At 38.0% G+C, this 19,590-nt stretch overlaps 1 protein-coding gene across 6 annotated transcripts in view; it reads right to left on the reverse strand.

Annotated features, from left to right (window-relative positions):
• Positions 1–19,590, reverse strand: part of CLIP4 (CAP-Gly domain containing linker protein family member 4) — a 70,557-nt gene that overhangs the window by 25,999 nt on the left and 24,968 nt on the right. For 5 of the 6 annotated variants that reach the window (XR_010750447.1, XM_066378604.1, XM_066378601.1 and 2 more), the window contains exons 4-9: positions 18,994–19,087; positions 17,817–17,978; positions 15,965–16,083; positions 11,306–11,542; positions 7,330–7,465; positions 1,230–1,367 (exon numbers count right to left, since the gene is read on the reverse strand). Coding sequence is in view for 5 of the 6 variants with exons in the window: in XM_066378604.1 (XP_066234701.1) it covers positions 1,230–1,367; positions 7,330–7,465; positions 11,306–11,542; positions 15,965–16,083; positions 17,817–17,978; positions 18,994–19,087 (886 nt within the window). In the remaining variant the exon portion in view is untranslated. The remainder of the gene's footprint in view (positions 1–1,229; positions 1,368–7,329; positions 7,466–11,305; positions 11,543–15,964; positions 16,084–17,816; positions 17,979–18,993; positions 19,088–19,590) is intronic. The other variant, XM_066378605.1, reaches the window with a different exon arrangement.

Consider the following 19,590-nt stretch of genomic DNA (forward strand, 5'->3'; position numbering starts at 1 on the left):
ACAGGTGCAAAATATCTACAGAGAAAGTTACAAAATCTTGTTAAGATATTTTTGAAAGACCTAACTAACTCGACATCCTAAGCTCATAAGCAAAAGACAGGTGACTGTAAAGATGTCAGTTCTTCCTACCCTGATTTAAAGTTTAAATGCAATACCCATTAAAACTTCAACAAATGTATTTTAAAAGAAACTTAACAGATTCTCCTAAAATTCATACGGAGTGTGATTTCTAAGGGCCCACATCAGGAAGACACTGTTCAGTCAGCTTTCCTCCATCGGATATCAAGTAGCATGTTGTAAAGCTGCAGTAATTAGGAAATGTAGTATTGACACAGGGCTAGTCAAACAGCCCAATGAAATGGATTAGAAAGGCCAACCAAATTCCTGGACAAAATCCCTTAATCTCAGCAGAAAACCTTTTTGCGTCAAGAATTAATGAGTTAGCGAGTATGTATCGAGCTCCTATTTTGTGTTGTGTGCTATAGTGCCTACGAAAATACAAAATACTCTCACAGTCCGTTTAAAGTTTAAAATTTTGCTGAAAGGATAAAAGATCTGGCCATCAAAGGAGTCAGAGGACAAAACCCAAGATCACAAATAATAGGTTGTACGGATAGAAGTGTGGACAGGGTTAGGGAACAAAGAGACAAAAGTCATCGGGGGAGCTTCCATGGAGAAACGAGATCTGAAAAAGGAAGTAAGAATGGCAGCCCCTCCAAAGGCAGAAGTCAAATGACTGCCCTCCCGAACGGGCATGAGACGGTGTTCGGGGAAGACAGATCGCAGGACCAGTGAGACGGTACCCACCACGTGCGGCTGCAGAAGCGGCGAGATGGCATCAGAGAGAGGACTCTGACGGCCGGTTTCAAGAGTCAGGACATTTTCTGATAAAAATACAAGTCACTAAAATTATTGACTATGTGACAAACAGAGAGCTAGTTGTATAAAGATTGACTAGAGGTGTAAAATCTAGCTTTGAGGTTAGATTGGGGAGGGGCTCATAAAGGTATGGAGATAATGGGAAAGAAAAAGGACAAATCTGAAATACTCTTGTCAGGAATTAAAATTTTAAACTAAGACCTATAAAACATCAAGATGCAAATTTCATTACATCCAGGTTTCACAGTTAGGTAGCAAAAAAAAAAAGTGTGACACAATCTAAAGATAAGACATTCCACAAATAAAATTAAAATGCTGAAGAAGGTATTTAACTTCCTGGTTTGACCTACCAGTATTTACTTTGGCCGTTACATGGGCTACATCTGCTCTCTGGGACCTGGTGAGAGGCACGGCTCTTGTAGAAGGAGTGTGGGTGTTCTTTCTTCGCTCTTTTGCTTTACTTATCTTTGAAAGAGGTGCAAAAATGCCTACGGAAGAATGTTGAATTTTAGTGGCAAGCAGTTAAAAGCATTTCCAAAAACGGGGCCAGGACAACTACTTAGTAACATAACGCTTCATGTTCTTCTTCGGTGCCTACTCAGTTTCCGAGACAGAAAGGAAGACACAGGAAATGCCCTCAAAGAGCTTACAATCCAGTTGTCAAGACTAAAAACACATAATAATTTAAGAATCACATACAAGGCATATCCATCAGATAGTAAGTGAAACAGGGAAAAGAGAAATGAGTCAAGGTTAGCAGTTTTTCATTGCAATTATTTCTGGCTAAGCTATTGACAAAAAGTGTACTATATAATATAAAAACTGCTCTTCTGTGTCACTTTATCTTTACTTCTTTTCAGACTTATATTTTCTCATATTAAAGTTTTTTATGTCCATGTTTTATCTCTCTTCAAGCCTGTACCGCTTTAGAAGACAAAATTCAATATTACTCAACTCTGCATTCCCCCACTGCACCAAATTACAGTGCCTTACACGGAGCAGGGAGATCAAAAGTCCTCTGAGTGCAAAACAGAATCTTCCCTGAATGCCTTGCCCTCAGCTCCTGATGGTCAGAAACGATACAGTGTGTGCTAGGGAAGGGAGGCACACAGGGACCTGGGGAGGTGGCTGGGAGCACAGGATTCCATTGAAAAAAAGGAGGTTATCCAGGCAAAAAAAAATCTAGTATCAGTATTTTTTAAAAGAAAAGTCCTTTTAATATTACACTCTTCCATTGAGTGTTTATAGCCTAACAAAAACATCATGAGTAAAATGCAATCTATTACAAACAACTTGTTTTAAAATAGGATTGCAGAAATGCTCAAGACTCTATAAAAAGCGAGCACTTCGTTAACTGCTAACAGGTATAACAAATGCCAGCTATGATACTTTTCTGCCGACCCTGAAACTGTCTCCTCTCCGGGATAATGCCTCCTGATTTCCCCACCTCTCCGATTTACACACAATGTTCTCTCTTCTCTCTCCCACCTATCCAATGGTCCTCAACTTTCTATTCTTTACTTTGCCAAATACACACACACACACACATATGCATGCAATTTCTAGTTTACTACTATGACTCATTTTGGAAATTAAGCGTAAAAAAATAATCCAAATGGGAAGAAAAGACTATATACCTGAATATATCATTATTTCAACAGTATTTATAAATAGAAATAATAATTTTTGGCAATAGGAAGAATGAATTAACTATATCTATGAACTATAATATTACCATTCATAAGTAAAACAATAAAGTATTATATAAAAATATGAAGAGTATATCAAGAAAATAAAAATTAAGTTATATATGATGACATTATGATTATACATGTGAGAAATAATGTGGATATAAAAAGGAGTACAGAAAATTAGAAACTAAAACATTTATGAGAGAAAACTATTAATTATTTTTCAAATCTTTATCAATAACAAAAATGTTCAATGAATACTCTAAAAAACTATGTGGTTTTTCTTTCAAAGTCTTACTAGAAAAAAATCCATGCAATAAAGTATATTTGTTTTAATAAAATAAATATTTAATCACATGGCTTTAAAGATTTCTATAACATACAAAATGTCATCTATATAGTTCTTACTCTTGTTCTTATTTTTAATTAAGCAAAGCATTTGGGAGAACCAAAACTAATTTTAAAGTAATGACTGGATACTATTAAAACCCAAAGTAACATAGCATATCGGCTAACCTTCCTATTCAGTAACTTGTACTAATCAAAGTATTGATGGGATTTTCTCAGATCTTGACCTATAATTGTAAGGCTTAAGTAAAAATAAACACATAAGGAATAGAAGAGCAATACATTTCCAGAGAAACATGGCCCATTTGTTTACCAAAAGTTCTTCCCAAAACTCTACTAGCATATATGTGTTTAACATGTGTGTTTAACTCCTTTTGCCCAAAACTTCACTAAAATATAAGTAAGCAATAAAAGCAGAAAGAGACTTGACTTAGGATGGTGAACGTGAGGTACAGTGCACAGATAATGTATTATGAAGTGGTACACGTGAAGCCTAAGTAGTTTTATTAATGAATAGCACCCCAATAAATTCAAATATTTTTTAAAAAGTGGCATAAACTATGCCTGTTTTGTAAAGCTGGGCTGGAACGCAGCCACGATGTTTGTTTACATACTATCTAAGGCCCCTTGTTCAGTGTAACAGGAGAGCTGAGTAGTTGCAGCAAGAGACTAGGGACCAGAAAGCCTTAAATATTAACAGTCTGGCCCTTTACAGAAAAAGCCTGTCGTACTGCTTTAGACAGTAAAGTATCACCTACAAAATACTGAGAGAATATGGATTCCAACCTCACATTCTTTATCCCACCAAACAAGCATATGAAGTGTGAGGGTAGGAATAAACACTGTTTTACCATAAAAGGTCTCAAGAACTTTACCTCCCATGAGTCCTCTGTCAGAAAAGATACTGAAGAATGTGCTCCACCAAGACAAAAAGAAAACAAACAAAAGAAACTGACTTAGAAAAATACCAGCACCAAATCGTTCTCTGTGTTTGAATTTATATCTAGTACAAAGTCAAAAGACAGCTAAAATTAGAAAAATAAAGAAAGCTTCACAGCCTGACCTGTGGTGGCGCAGTGGATAAAGTGTCAACCTGGAAACGCTGAGGTTGCCGGTTCAAAACCCTGGGCTTGCCTGGTCAAGGCATATATGGGAGTTGATGCTTTCTGCTCCTCCCCCCTTCTCTCTCTTTCTCTCTCTCTCTCCCCCCTCTCTATAATGAATAAATAAAATCTTAAAAAAAAAAAGAAAGCTTCACATAAATGTATCACTTACAGATGTAAGTATGAATATCAGAAGCTACAGCTAAAGGAGCTGAAAAGCAGCTTGTCTTGTCTCTCAAGAGCAGGCAGGCCTCAGGGTCAGGGAAGGGCAAGCCAAGGGAGGGTTTAGTTGTTGTTATTAATAAACCTTACAGTAACAAGTTGGCTTATTAAACTAGGGACATGTATTCACCTTGGTAATTAATAAAAGACATAAAACACTATTACCAATATTAGAATTTATTATAAAATTTTCATGACTGCCCAAACTTAGAAAACAGCCGAGATGTCCTTCAGTGGGTGAGTGGATTAACTGTGGTTCATCCCAACAACAGAATTATTCAGCAGTAAAAAGATATGAACCATCAAACCATGAGAAGACACAGAGGAAACATAAATGCTTATGACTGAGCAAAAGAAGCCAAAGTGAAAAGGCTTCATACATACTGTATAATTCCAATGATGTGACATTCTGGGAAAGGCAAAACTACTGAAACAGTAAAAAGATCAGTAGTTGCCAAGGATCGTGGGGGAAGGGAGGAACAGGCACCACACAGAGGCCTTTTTTTTTTTCTGAAGTTGGAAACGGGGAGGCAGTCAGACAGTCTATCGCATGTGCCAGACTGGGATCCACCCAGCATGCCCACCAGGAGGCAATGCTCCGCCCATCTGGGGCATCGCTCTGTTGCAACCAGAGCCATTCTAGTGCCTGAGGCAAGAGGCCACAGAGCCATCCTCAGCGCCCGGGCCAACTTTGCTCCAATGGAGCCTTGGCTGCGGGAGGGGAAGAGAGAGACAGAGAGGAAGGAGAGGGGGAGGGGTGGAGAAGCAGATGGGCGCCCCTCCTGTGTGCCCTGGCTGGGAATTGAACCCGGGACTCCTGCACGCCAGGCTGATGCTCTACCACTGAGCCAACCAGCCAGGGCCCAAAGGCCTTTTCAGGGCAGTAAAAATACTGTGTGCGATACTATACCGGTAGATACCTGACATTATACATTTGGACAAATGTATAACCCACAGAATATACAATACAAAGAGTGAGCCCTAACGTAAACTGCAGACTTAGTGATTATGACGTTGCTCTGTTGCTTGGCAACTAAACTATCTTAGTGCCTGAGGTGAGGCCATGGAGCCATCCTCAGCACCCAGGGCCAACTTGCTTGAATGAGCCATGGTTCCAGGAGGAGTAGAGAGGGAGAAGGGTGGAGAAGCAAATGAGCACTTCTGTGTGCCCTGACAAGAAATCAAACCCAGGACTTCCACACACTGGAGCCAACATTCTACCGCTGAGCAAACCACTCAGGACCAGACCAGTAAATTCTTTGGCTTCTGTCTAACCAGGGGATTCTTCACCATTCCCGCCCCTGCCTCTCCGGCCCCACCTCAAATCATTAGCATTGACTTGGCTCAGAAGACCAAGCTGGCTCTGAAAGAAGGTTACTCCTGCTTTATACATAACCCAACACGTGATTCTTGTTGTCCTCCCCCCAATCTACCTCTAAGTCTGTAAAGGAGGACAGAGGCACGGTTCTTGGGGTATCAGGTTTTGTCCTAACCAAGCATGCCTCTCCTCCTGAGACTGGGGGAGCCCAAATGCATTCTATTATGATATACTCATTTCCCAGGCATCTGACTGACTTCTGCCATGTGTGTTGCTAATGGCTTTGATCCTGCATTTAGTCTGCTTGACAGTTGCCAGAATTAGCTAATAGAGGACTATTAAAATTAAATTCTTAATCTCTCATAACTAACCAAATAAATTGCAAATAGGTTAAGTAATGTAGTTTAAAAATCAAAACATTCAAAAGAATAAAATACATAACTATTAGATTAGGAAGATCTAAGCTTAAAAGCAATGTAAGAAATTATTTTTTTAAGACTTTATTCATTATAGAGAGAAGAGAGAGATAGTAAAAGAAGGAGGTAGGAGCAGGAAGCATCAACTCTCCTATGTGCCTTAATGGGGCAAGCCCAGGGTTTCGAACCAGCGACCTCAGTGTTCCAGGTTGACACTTTATCCACTGCGCCACCACAGGTCAGGAATAAGAAATTATAAAGGAAAAGTATTTTAACTATATAAAACGATATGTTCAAAAACCCTGCAAATGAAATTCAAAGGCAAATGACAAACTAAACAAAATATCTGTAATAAATATAAGGACTTAATATCTTAAATATGTATTTAAATTTTTTAAAACTCTTACCAGTTTAAAAAAATTAATATACAAATTTTAATGAACAAATAATATAAATATTTCTTGCCAATTTCCATGATAACATGAAAAATACATAAATTACAATAAAATATTCAAGTGTTTTATCCACCACAATCAAAGAAATATGAATTCAAACAGAAATTTTCACCTATCAAATTAGAAAATTTAAAGGAAATGAAGACATAAAAATCACAATATTTAAAGATTTGGGGAAATTATATTGGCTGTCATGTAAAAGTGCAGAATGTATTATATATAATCCAAATTTCATGAAAAAATTAAACAGAAAAACATATACAGTTAGTTTTTTCCTCTTTCTCCTTTTTTTAATGTTTTCCAAATCTTGTACAATGAGCATTTTTATAAACAAAAATAGTAATAATAGACCAAAATAATGAGGCTCCATGTTAAGTTTATGACAAAAGAAAACTGGTCGTTTTGATAAATGTGTAACATCTAGCAAACAGCTAACACTGTCTGAGTGCATACAGGGAATCAAGCACTATTTTAGATGCTTTATATATTTACCAACACATGTAATCCTCACGTGAATTCTTGGGGTCTTGTTCTCGTTTTACAGAAGATAAATCGAGGCAGAAGAAGAGAAAAAGGACACATAACTGGTAGGTACAGGAGCTGAGATCCAATTTTTCACGTCTTCAACCTCCAGAGTTCTGTATTTCCTTCATAATAAAGCCCTTCACTCGGTCATGATACGACCGTGAGCAGGATTGTAGGGAGGTCTAAGGAGCTGCATGTGCTCCCGGTGAGATACCATCTCCCAGTCACTACACAGCTCACAGCAAGATAAAAGCAGCCCCTTCATTTATTACATAAGTAACCCTGGGGGGGAGCATATTTTAAAACCATAAAAGAGTAAAAATTTGATTATTTTAACTTAATGATCATTAAGAGAGGCAGGCTCTTCCTTACCATATTTGGGGGCACATTTAAAGTACTGCACTTTCCCGACACTCCCGTTGTTCTTTCCTTCCGGTTCATCCAGCTCGATGCCAGCCCACTGCCCGCTTGCAAATTCAGTTGCTCCACAAAATCTTAATGTTTCAACCTACGGAAAGTATGAATTAGAATAACTTTTGAGTATCAGTAGCAATTCTAGGTGTCCTACTCTTGCAACTTTGCCATAGAAGTTTAAAAAAAAATCCATTCTCTCAAAGTAGAGTTTAGAATAAAGAAATTACCAGGGATAAAAAGAGACATTAAATAATGATAAGTGAGTTAATTCAGCAAGAAGAGTCCTAAATCTGTATGTACCAAACAACAGAGATTCAATTCAAAACATACTAAGTAAAAATTGATAAAGCTGAAAAGAGAAACAGACAAGCCCACAATTACAGTTGGAGACTACAATCTACCTCTCAGTAACAAACAGGCCAAGTAGGCAAGAAATTAGTGAGAATATAGCTAAGCAAACTTGATAAAACTGACATGTAGAAAACACCGCACCCAAAACAGCAGGATACAAACGAAAAAGAAGAGAAATCATACACCATATGTTCTAGACCACAATGAATCAAACCAGAAACCTCTTAATAGAAAGATATATGGAAAATCTGCAAATATTTGGAAATTAAACAATATTCTTTTAAATTATCCAAGGCCCAAGAGAAAATCACAGGGAAATTAGAAAATATTTTGAATTGAATAAAAATGGTAATACAATATATCAAAACATATGGGATACAGCAAAAGCAGTGCTAACAGGGAAATTTATTGTATTAAAATGCTGTATTAGGAAAAGTACAAGTCAATGAGATAAGCTTCTACCTTAATTAACTAGACAGTGAAGACCTAAAGCAAGCAAAAGGAAGGAAATAATACAAGTAAGTAATTAAGAACAAATAGGTTAATAAACTTTCAGTTGGAGATCAAGGGGAGATACAAACAAGACACAAATTACAAACATCTCGAGTGAAAGAGGAACATCATTCCCTTCCCTAGGTCAGTTAAAGAGTAGTCACAAATACCATGAATAATTCTATGCCTATAAATTTAACAAATGAGATGAAATGTTCTTGTTTCTTAAAAGATACAAACTGTTAAAGCTCACACCTGTACTAAATTTGTAGTTAAAAATCCTTTTTTAAAAAATTCCAGACTCAAAAGGATTTACTGGTGTATTCTACCAGAATTTGAGTAAAAAGAAGACCAGTTTTCTATAAACTCTTCTAGAATATAAAAATAGAAGAACCAAATCCCAACTAATTTTATGAAGCCACCATTACCTTGATACCCAGACCAGTAAAAGACAATACAAGAAAACTATAGACCAATCAATATCCCTCATGAACACAGACACAAGAATCCTCAAGAAAACAACAGCCAATTAAAGCCAGCAACATACAGAAAGGATAATACATCATGACTAAGTGAGGTTGATCATGAGAATGAAAGGCTATTTCCACATTTGAGAATTAATGTGGAAATTCATCATATCCACAGACCAAAGGTGAAGGGAACTTTGACTTAATAATAATAATAAAAAAAGCCTGTGGCAAATTTCAACATCCTTTCATAATAATATTCAAACAAACAAACAAACAAACAAAAACCTCACAGCAACTAGGAATAGATGGCAACTTTCTCATCTTAATAAAAGATAGTAATACAAAATCTAAGCTGACAATTATCATACTTAATGAAAGGCAGTACTTTCCTCATAAGCCTGGGAACAGAATGAGAATGTTGGCTCTCCCCATTTCTATTTATCCTAGGCGATGAAATAGGTGAGAAAAATAAAAGGCAGACAGGTTGGAAAGCAGTAAAAACATCTCTATTCAAAGACAGCATGAGTGTTTACACAGGCTGTTTCAAAGAATCCACAAAAAAACAGGCCAATAGAACTTAATAAATTTGGCAAGGTTACAGGGTACATGGTCAATATACAAAAATGAATTGTATTTTCAATATGCCAGCAATGACCAATTGGAAAATGAAGTTTCAAAAACACCACTGTTTATAATAGCACCAAAGATCATGAAAAGCTTAGGTATAAATCTAACAAAGTATATGCAATATCTATAAGCTTAAAACTACAAAGCTGATGAAATAAACCAAAGGCCTATTAAATAGAGAAATAGAGAGTATTTGTGATTGAAAGATTCGACATTTTTAAGATGTCAATTCTCCTCAACCTGATCTATGTTTAAAATTACTCCATTTGAAATCCCAGCAATTTTTATAAAAATCTATAAGCTGATTCTAAAATGTCTATGGAAAGGCAAAGGAACTGAAAAAGAAAAAAAAATTAAAGGTCTATAAACATCTGATGGCAAGAATTGCTATAAAGCTACGGCAATCATGACAGAATAGAACTGAAGAAAGGATAAGCATTAATCAATGGAGCAAAACAGAATCCAGAAATATATTCACACATGTACGGTCAATTGACACAGAAGTAAAGGCAATTCAAAAGAGAATACTCTTTTCAAAAAATGGTGCTGTAACAAATGGATGAATGGAAGGAGGGAAGAAAGAAAAGAGAAGGTAAGGGGAGAAGGAAAGAAAGAGAGGGAGAGGAAGAGGGAGGGACCTCCAGCTACACCTAGTACTTTATACAAAAATTAACTCAAAATTAGATATAAAAATAAATGTGAAACCTAAAATTATAAAATCCTGGAAGAAAACATAGTAATTTCTTAGATATACTTAAACACACAATCCACAAAAGAAAAAGTTGATAAAACGGACTTATATCAAAATTTTAAATGTCTGTTCTTTGGAAATGAAAAGCCAGGCAACAGATTGAGAGAAAATAAAACTCTCACAAGACTGGAAACAGGATGGCAAAGTTAACCCAGCTGACTGGTATATGCACGCTCATTATATGCTTCTGCTTTTGTATAGCTTTAAATGATCCAAATAAGAAGGAAAATAAAACAACAGAGGAACTCTTCCAAAAGCGCATTTTCAGACACAAGACAGGAATACTAAAGAAGCGGAATGTTAATCCTAAATTAGAAAAATGTCCTGTTTCATAATTTCCTGATGCTTTAGCTCCACAGACAGGACAATGAAAAACTAACGAACGTCCTATGACCGTGTTCTTTTGAAAGTCAGTAAATGCCATTCTCAGCATAATAGTTTGTTTATAGCTTCTAATCCTTTGTGAAGCAATTTTCTCAGTAAACCAAACTTCCAAATTTTAGTGTTTTCTGAGAAATGCGAACCTCCCTCCCCACAAGCCTACCCAAATATTTAGATGTAACTATGTTAGAAAATTCAATATGCAAGCAGGGATTCCCCATTCCATTCTCCATAACCACCAAATTCTAAACAAACAGAACGACAGCAACAAGAACAAAAACCACACCCGTCACATATGAGGTATTAAAAAAAGAAAATGGCAACAAGCAAATGCCGTAAAGAAGCGGGGGCTTTGGGGCATCTTCAGTGGGGGGGAGGGGTGGCGGGGTCCTCTTTCCCACATACATTTGTATTATGAAGTTAAAATTCTATCTCAGAGTTCACCATCTGTGGGTTCTCACAGTCGGACGCCCACGAGGGGCGAGGTCCCCTTGCTCTACGACTGTGACATACAGTCGTTGTGGGAGAACCACCGCTGGGGGGCGGGGGGGGGGGGGGTTGCTAGGAGAAACCCCAGGCTCGACCACGCCCCTCAGTTCCATCGATGCTCTACTACAGTCTGCTCATTTCCCATCCAAATAAAGATGTCTTCATTATTAAGTTCAGACTGTTCATATTCTTAAACCATACTTAATGTGAGTGTGCATGTTGGTTTCCCATTTTCCACTAAGTATCTTTCTACCTACACACTGAACTTTTTTACAGACTCCAAACTGACCACAGTGACTGCAGCCTTGGCACACGGACTGCGGACACAATGAGCTTGGGCGCAGCCCTTAGCCCCTGGAGTTCCTTACTATACCTTCTGTCCTGCAATAACCACACGGTCCCCCAGCTTCAGGCCGGCAGATCTGAGTACTGCCTTGCTGGCGGCATGATCCTGACTGGGAAGCGCGGGCTTGAGGACGTCGCATGCCAGGGGCACCGCATCCAGCAGCATCTGCTTGATCTCCTTGGCAATGGCCGCGGCATCGGCCATTTCCAGCGGCATTTCCACTGGGTCTGGAACCACGTCAGCAGGCATCTCTCCCTTGTCGTTCTGCAAACAAGGAGAAAACTTTTCACTGCACACCTTCTGGAGACTCTACACAGTCATTCAAAATGAACATCTCCCCCGTGCCAGACACCGTTCTAAGTGCTAAAGGTGCCGCATGAAGAACACAAATGGCCCTGCCCTTACAGAGCACATTCTGGTGGGAAAGACAGACTCGAAAGAAGTAAAACACATGGTGCATTAATGGTGAAAAGTGGTAGCGCAGGGACGGGGAGCAGAGGACACAGCACAGAGGTGACTGTTCATGTAGAGTGGTCAGGGAAGGCCTCAGCGCTGATGTGCCATGACGCAGAGGCCGGGGAGATAAGCGGGGACATGCAGGTGAGCATTCGGCGCTCTGGAGAGCAAGTGCTAAGGCCATGAGTCACCGCATGCCACCGCACAGGTTTGGGGAAGGCGGCTTTGGAGACAGAAGTCACAGGGCTGACTGGCTTTCCAACCCCAGATCCGAGGCTCTCCCCTCCTCCACAGCTGCCACCTGGGCTCTGTGACCTCAACCCCTACTGCCCACTGATGGAGTGGCTCAGATTTCAGGAATAGAAGCTACATATAGTTTCCACACTTTTCAAATTTGGGATCAGAATCAAGAAACAGCGCTGTTCTCACTATGAAGGACACACTGCGTCCCGGAACTCTGCAACCAAATGAAACGGGTCAGTTACCAGCCCACTGACCTTTGCACACTGTTTACACAATTAAACCCTACTATATAAATCACCTCATTTGGTTCTCACACTGAAAACCAGTTTGTGAATTAAACAGCTAAAGATCCTTGCCCGTTAAGAATTTATCACAGGATAATTGGTGGTAGGAGAGCCAATCACCAACTAAACAAACAAAATACTACTAACACTGCCAGTTTGCCAATGAGAAATAAAAAACTCGGAATTTAGGAAAACGAATCCAGATTGTAATCTTTTAACATGCTGAATCAGGATTCTTTGGCTAAGAAACTTTTTTCTCTTTTCTTCTCCACTGAAAATTATCTTCAAGTGATCCAATATGGTGAAGATAAGTTCACAATTGCAACGTTTTGTTTAAAATTCAAGTCAGTTTGGTCCCAAGTAAAAATACGATAAGGAGATGTTATCACATTTCTAGGATGGTAATGGGCTATTTTAATCCCAGACTTCAAAGAAAAAACGCAAAGTACAATGAAGATATGTGTAGCATTAATGTACTCAATAAAAAGAAAGTTAAGAACCATATGATTTCACTCATATGTGGGATATAAAACTCAAAGCAACAAATGAACAAATAAGAAAAACTCACGGACACAGACAACAGTATAGCTGTTATTGAGGGAAAGGGGAGGAGGGTTAGTAAAAGGAAAAGGGGCCAAATATATAATGATGGGAGATCTGACTCTAGATGGTGGGCACACAATGCAATATGAAGATCATGTATCACAGAAATGTACACTTGAAACTGATAGACAAAATGGCTTAGTCGTCATCTTGAGAACAATGCAGGCCCAAAGGAGAAAGAAGGACCAGACTGGCTTACTTAGTGACCCAATTCAAACCTCTCTTGCTGATAAGGGACAGTTGAGTCAAGGTACAAACAGATTTTGAGGAGCTGTGGCGCCACTCCAATCCACAAAAAGAGAGAACTGTCTCGCACCAGCAGATGCAGCAACATCTTTGGGCTTTTGCCCAAAGCCCCTTAACTAATCCATATAAACCAGGGGTAGTCAACCTTTTTATACCTACTGCCCACTTTCGTATCTCTGTTAGTAGTAAAATTTTCTAACCGCCCACCGGTTCCACAGTAATGGTGATTTTTAAAGTAGGGAAGTAACTTTACTTTATAAAATTTATAAAGCAGAGTTACAGCAAGTTAAAGCATATAATAATAATTATCGTACTTACCAAGTACTTTATGTCGGATTTTCGCTAAGTTTGGCAGAATAAATCTTTATAAAACAACTTACTATATAGTTAAATCTATCTTTTTATTTATACTTTGGTTGCTCCGCTACCACCCACCATGAAAGCTGGAACGCCCACTAGTGGGCGGTAGGGACCAGGTTGACCACCACTGGGATAAACCCTGCCCTATCCCTACCTCAGGGCTGACGCCCTTGGCTGGTCTCAGCCGCTTGCACCCAGGCATTTTTAAAATAAATTTTCTTTTTGGAACACACTAACCCCGTGTTTTTGTTCCAGCCTACAGTTTCTGCCTCTCAGAAACCTATAGAATCTTACTAAACAATGTCACCCCAATAAATTTTACCTTAAAAGAGATAAAAATTTTTTAAAAAATACCTAGACTGATAAGTTGTAAACAATAGTTATAATGAATATTTTATTCATATATTTAAGGCCTCACCTTTCTAAAGTAAGTCACATACTTGTGTTGATTCATATAAAATTTAGCAATGAAAATTCCTGTTAAGAAAAATACTAAAAAAAAATAATGATTATGTAATTCTAACATAAGAAGGTGTTTTCATGATTAATTACAGAATTCCCTTTTTCTCTAAAATAGTGGTGATCAGAGCATGATTCAACAGCTACTGCTGACCCATATGTGGACTGATTTTTTTTCTTAAGTACTAATCTTTAAAATATAGTAATCTAGCCCTGGCTGGTTGGCTCAGCAGTACAGCATCGGCCCGGCGTGTGGAAGTCCGGGGTTCGATTCCCAGTCAGGGCACACAGGAGATGCGCCCATCTGTTTCTCCACCCTTCCCCCTCTCCTTCCTCTCTGTTTCTCTCTTCCCCTCCTACAGCCATAGCTCCATGGGAGCAAAGTTGGCCCGGGCACTGAGAATAGTTCCATAGCCTTCACCTCAGGTGCTAGAATGGCTCCGGCTGCAACAGAGCAAAGCCCCAGATGGGCAGAGCATCACCCCCTGGTCGACATGCCGGGCTGATCTCAGTCAGGTGCATGCAGGTGTCTGTCTGACTGCCTCCCCGCTTCTAACTTCAAAAAAATACAGAAAAAAATATATATATAGTACTCTGTTATTATTCTGGTCTGAATTCGTAATTTACCTCAATGACATACCTCACTGCATCTTACTAAATTCAAAATACTCTATTAATGGGGTTTTGTTGACAGCCATACTAGCGAAAACAAACGCTAGTCCCCTCATATCCAGCCAAACTGAATTGTCACCTCCTAGCCTGTGTACAGGCTACTGTTTCTGCCTGAAATGCTTGTCTCACCTCCCTCCTGTACATATATGGTTAATTCTTAACTGAATTTGACCACTCAATGTCGCCTCCACCAAGAAGCCGTGGATAGACCCCCTCCTACGTGGGTGCACACGCCGCCTGACCTGCTAACACTAAACTTAACACATTACAGCAAAACTGACTGCTTACTTGTCCATCCTCCCTTCTCGACTATGTTCTTTTTTAAAGACAAAGACTTTTACCTTATTTACTATTGTTTTCTCCCAGTGTCCAATAAACAATAGGGAAGAAAGAAGGGAAGGAGAAAGGGAGGGAAGAAAGGAGTGAAGGAGGCAGTGAGGGAGGGAAGGAAGAAATAACTAATTGATGGGATTAAACAGAAAGAACGGTGGCAATAAAAAGACTGGATGAGGGGAAAGAAAGGAAACCAGGGAGGAAGAGAGAAACTTTTGCAAAGATTCCCTCACCACCCGCCCCATCAAGCGCAGACACAGACCCACGCAGGATTCCCTGCCAGAGCAGGGCACTGTCATTAATGTAAGAGAAAAGAACACTGAGAGCCACTTTTGTGAAGACAGTAAAACACCAAAGGATTTAAAGATTATCAAATTCAATCCAGTGAGGTAACTTTGTAAATCAGTAATGTTACCATGGAAAACACATTTTCTCCTTTAATTTGATTTTTAAGGTTCACTCCATTCTTAAATGTGCATTTTTTAAATTGTCTGGAATAAAAATTTCTTACCAAAAGAAATTAAAATATAATTTAATACAGAACTATAACTTTAACATTTGCATTTGTATTTGAGAATTAACTTTTATAAATATATCAAAAGCCTAAATGAAAGACCCTTCAACTCAAAGATGATGGTATTTTAAGGAGCATTTTACTTTGTTGAATGAAAGTTTTGTAGAGCTTATCACTGAAATTCACTGCTTTGCCTTCAATTCATTTGAGACAAAGTTTATCATCATTACTTTTTTTTTTTAATTGACTTGAAAGGGGGGGGGGGGGAGAGAGAGAGACCGGAACATCAATCTGCTCCTGTATGTGTCCTGACCAGGGATCGAACAGGCAACCTCTGCACTTTGAGACGATGCTTTAACCAACCAAGCTATCAGGCCAGGGCCCTTCATTACTTTTTATATGGGACACAAAATATAAATTATTTGCTTACATAAGAGTTCAGTAACAACATCTAGATTCAACTTTTCACTGGGAGATAAAGTTAGATGTTTTAATGCTTTTAATTTAACCTCTTACCCTAAATGCAGGATTTGCTCCAAGCTCCAATAAGCATTTCACTGTTCCTGCGCACAGGTTATAGGCGGCGATGTGCAGTGCGGTTCCAAAATTAAAGTCACTGCAAGTGGCATCCACATCTGAAATCAAACATTATAAGTATATTAACTAAAATTTTAAATTCAGCTATTATAATGCAAAAGGAGACAGGCTGGAGGTTTTTGGCGGTATGGCTGGAGAGAGGAGCTATATTAGCCAATTTTTGAATCTTAAATCAACCCTGTAGAAGCAACATTTCACAATGGAACAAAATTTTCATATTACAATTTGGTTAACCAGTTTTTTTCTTAGTATTAGACAACTTCATTATACAATGAATTAATATTATCATCGGTTTTCCAACTATCACAAACTAAACCATATTGAAAGCAATTAATGGTAATAATTTATGTTTGTAGCAATGATTATCTTAATACAATCCTCATTAAACCTCTCATATATTTACCATGATGACTACAAGGCAGTGGTCAGGTTATGTCAGGGCCAGAAAACAATGGCCCATGAGCCATATCAAACTCACCATCTATTTTTGTAAATAAAGTTTTATTGGAACACAGTCACACACATTTATTTACATATTCTCTATGGCTATGTTCATGCCACAGCTGCAGAATCTTGTAGTTGCAACAGAGACCAAAAATAGCCTAAAATATCTACTATCAAACCCTTTACATAAAAAAATGGTAGGTAAAAAACAATGCAGAATTTTCACACCAGGAAGAAGTTAAAGACTAAATAAAAATATAAATGACTACATACTGTACTCATTCATAATACTTTATTCAACAAATGAATTTGGACTTCATTATGAGAAAAACAATCCTGCAATTCTAAGGATATTTTAATAACTTTCAATAAGTCATCATGATGCTATCCATAGACAAAGGAAGTTCTCCAAATCTGGAAATCCCATTTAGAATGTTTTCTATAACAAGAATTTAATACCTTTGGCTCTGCTAATCCTACCTTATGATCTAATCACACAACCCCACATGCCTCACCTACAACTAAAACCACCCAGATATGCTCAAGACAAACTCTCCTAAGTTATTAAAGACATTATGCTTATTAGGAGGAGTCTTTCCTCCTAATATTATTCAAAAAGTGAAAAGGTAAATGTTAAAGAGAAAATGGATATCTATACAAAGCTGAAGTTCGACACATACTGAAAAAGCTTATCCACTGAATCTATAAAACAAGTCTTCCGCCTTTAACTAAAAGTTAATGCTATGGCTCTTGCTCTTGTATTTTTCTCAAAAGAAAACTGACCCCCTGAGAGGACCACAGAGAAAGTCAAAACACTAGAACTGTAATGTAGACAATTCTGATGGTCAGGTTTAGGATATCAACATCAAGCTAGGAAGACAAGAGAAAAAACTGACAATGTAGCCTTTCATAGAATCACAGAATTTTAGAACTGAATACCACCTAAAATAAATACTCTTTATAATTTCAATCCTTATCCCAGAAGGCTTTATTGCTCTATCTCGGCCTACTCAGATAAGACAGAAGAATTATAAAGCACAAAGATTCAATTACACTTTATAAAATTCATGTTATACTGGAAAATCTGCAGAGATATAAAAACCCAGAGAACACTTTTTATTTTGTATCTCTTTATACTGAGAGTTTTTGTGAAAGAAGAGTAATTAAACTTCAAAACAGAAAGTTTAAACTATTTTTGAAAAAAAAATGAGATGGGAGGTCATATGGGACAAGATGAAATAGAAGGAAAAATCACTTTCAATTATCATTTTTATGCCATAATAAAATGTTCAATTAGTTACATCTTATGGTATCTTATAGTACTTGCCTTTTGGTTTAGATGTCTTCAAAATCACCCTGACAAGCTCAGGAACATCAAAATAAGCAGCATAGTGCAAAGCATTCATATTTGTCCAGCGACTCCGCAAACTAACATCTGCTCCCAGATCAATAAGTTGAGTTGCAAATTTTACTGCTGTATCAACATCACCTAAGGAAGGGTTTCTACATTATTTTTCTTCAGTACAAATTTAAATTCCAATGGCTGGCTATCCACTACCTCATTTTAAAAAAACCAAAGCAAACTAGTATACACTGAATATACACTAATTCCTCAAAAATTTCACTTACAAGGAATTTATTCTAAGAAAATAAGCATACTCAGGGGTATGGATAAACATGTGGCTGTAAAGATGTTCATCACAGCACTTTTCATTATAAATAAAATCTGAAACAACCTACAAGTACAATAATAAGAACTCAGATAAATTATGACACATCCATAGGATAGAATACTATAAAGCCCTTAAAAACTACGTACTGGACCAGTGCTACTTAGAGTGTGCTCTGTGGACCACTGCTGGTACCAAACTACAATTTGTTTGTACTTTTCATAACCTCTTTCTTTTTCTTATGTAAACATTTCTTATGGATATCTTAATTAAAATGTCACTTTATGCCTTTTGAAAATATTTTGGCTTGTACATTATATGTCTTTATTTTTCTATTATAATTTTATTTTTACTTTATTTTACAAAAGTTTTAGTCAATAATATATTGCAAAAAAACCCTTTATCATCAATATTTTAAGAAATATTATATCAGATTATTGAAACACAGAGAGACAGTCATAACAGTTAAATAAGTCAGGTTTACACAATGGTAAAGCAAAGAAGCATAGCAATTTTGAAAATATGAGCATATCCTATTATGTGGAAACAGAAAGACAGACCTGAAGACTGGGGTCTGTAGGAATTAGGTTGCCTGGAAACCTGAGCTTGGAGCCAGAAAGGTTGGGGGGAGCAAGGAGGCTATTAAGACCACCGTAAGAAAAGGAATGAAAGGTAACAAGGTCTCTGGAAGGACCTAACTGCATCCTCACCTGTTTAGGGATGATCATCATCAGAGCTAGATGCCCTGCCAGAGACAGTGGGTGGCACTGACACAGCTTAAACAAGCACCAATACAGACGTGCTAAGCAATGGCTAGATTCACCACATACTTACCAATACCATGAGCTCCAGATTTGCAAGTATAATGGAGAAGAGTCATATCTGTCAATCCGTCTCTGTCATTCACATTGCAACCTCTCTTAAGAATCTGAGGAAACCAAGGAAGATTGCAACATTGTTGGGGACTGAAATATAAACAAGGTGTTTTTATATCTAAGGGACAGAGGTGCTGGGCCTAACCACCCATCTCACCTGCCCAGTTAACAAAGAGTTAACCTGATTACTGCTTGTCCCAACCATATTCTCCAGAGGAGGCTGGAAGCTAGTTTCTTTTTTTTTTTTTTTTTTCAAATTTATTCATTTTTAGAGAGGAGAGAGAGAGGGAGAGAGAGAGACAGAGAGGGAGAGAGAGGAGAGAGAGACAAAGAGAGAGAAGGGGGGAGGAGCTGGAAGCATCAACTCCCATATGTGCCTTGACCAGGCAAGCCCAGGGTTTCGAACCGGCGACCTCAGCATTTCCAGGTCGATACTTTATCCACTGCGCCACCACAGGTCAGGCGAAGCTAGTTTCTTATTGGTGTAAAGTTAGATCTAAGTGGTATGGTGGGGGTTGTCCTTGAGTTGTCTTGGAAACAACTGAATTGCTAATGG

This window comes from Saccopteryx leptura, chromosome 3, assembly GCF_036850995.1.
Source record: "Saccopteryx leptura isolate mSacLep1 chromosome 3, mSacLep1_pri_phased_curated, whole genome shotgun sequence".
NCBI classification, from domain to species: domain Eukaryota; kingdom Metazoa; phylum Chordata; class Mammalia; order Chiroptera; family Emballonuridae; genus Saccopteryx; species Saccopteryx leptura.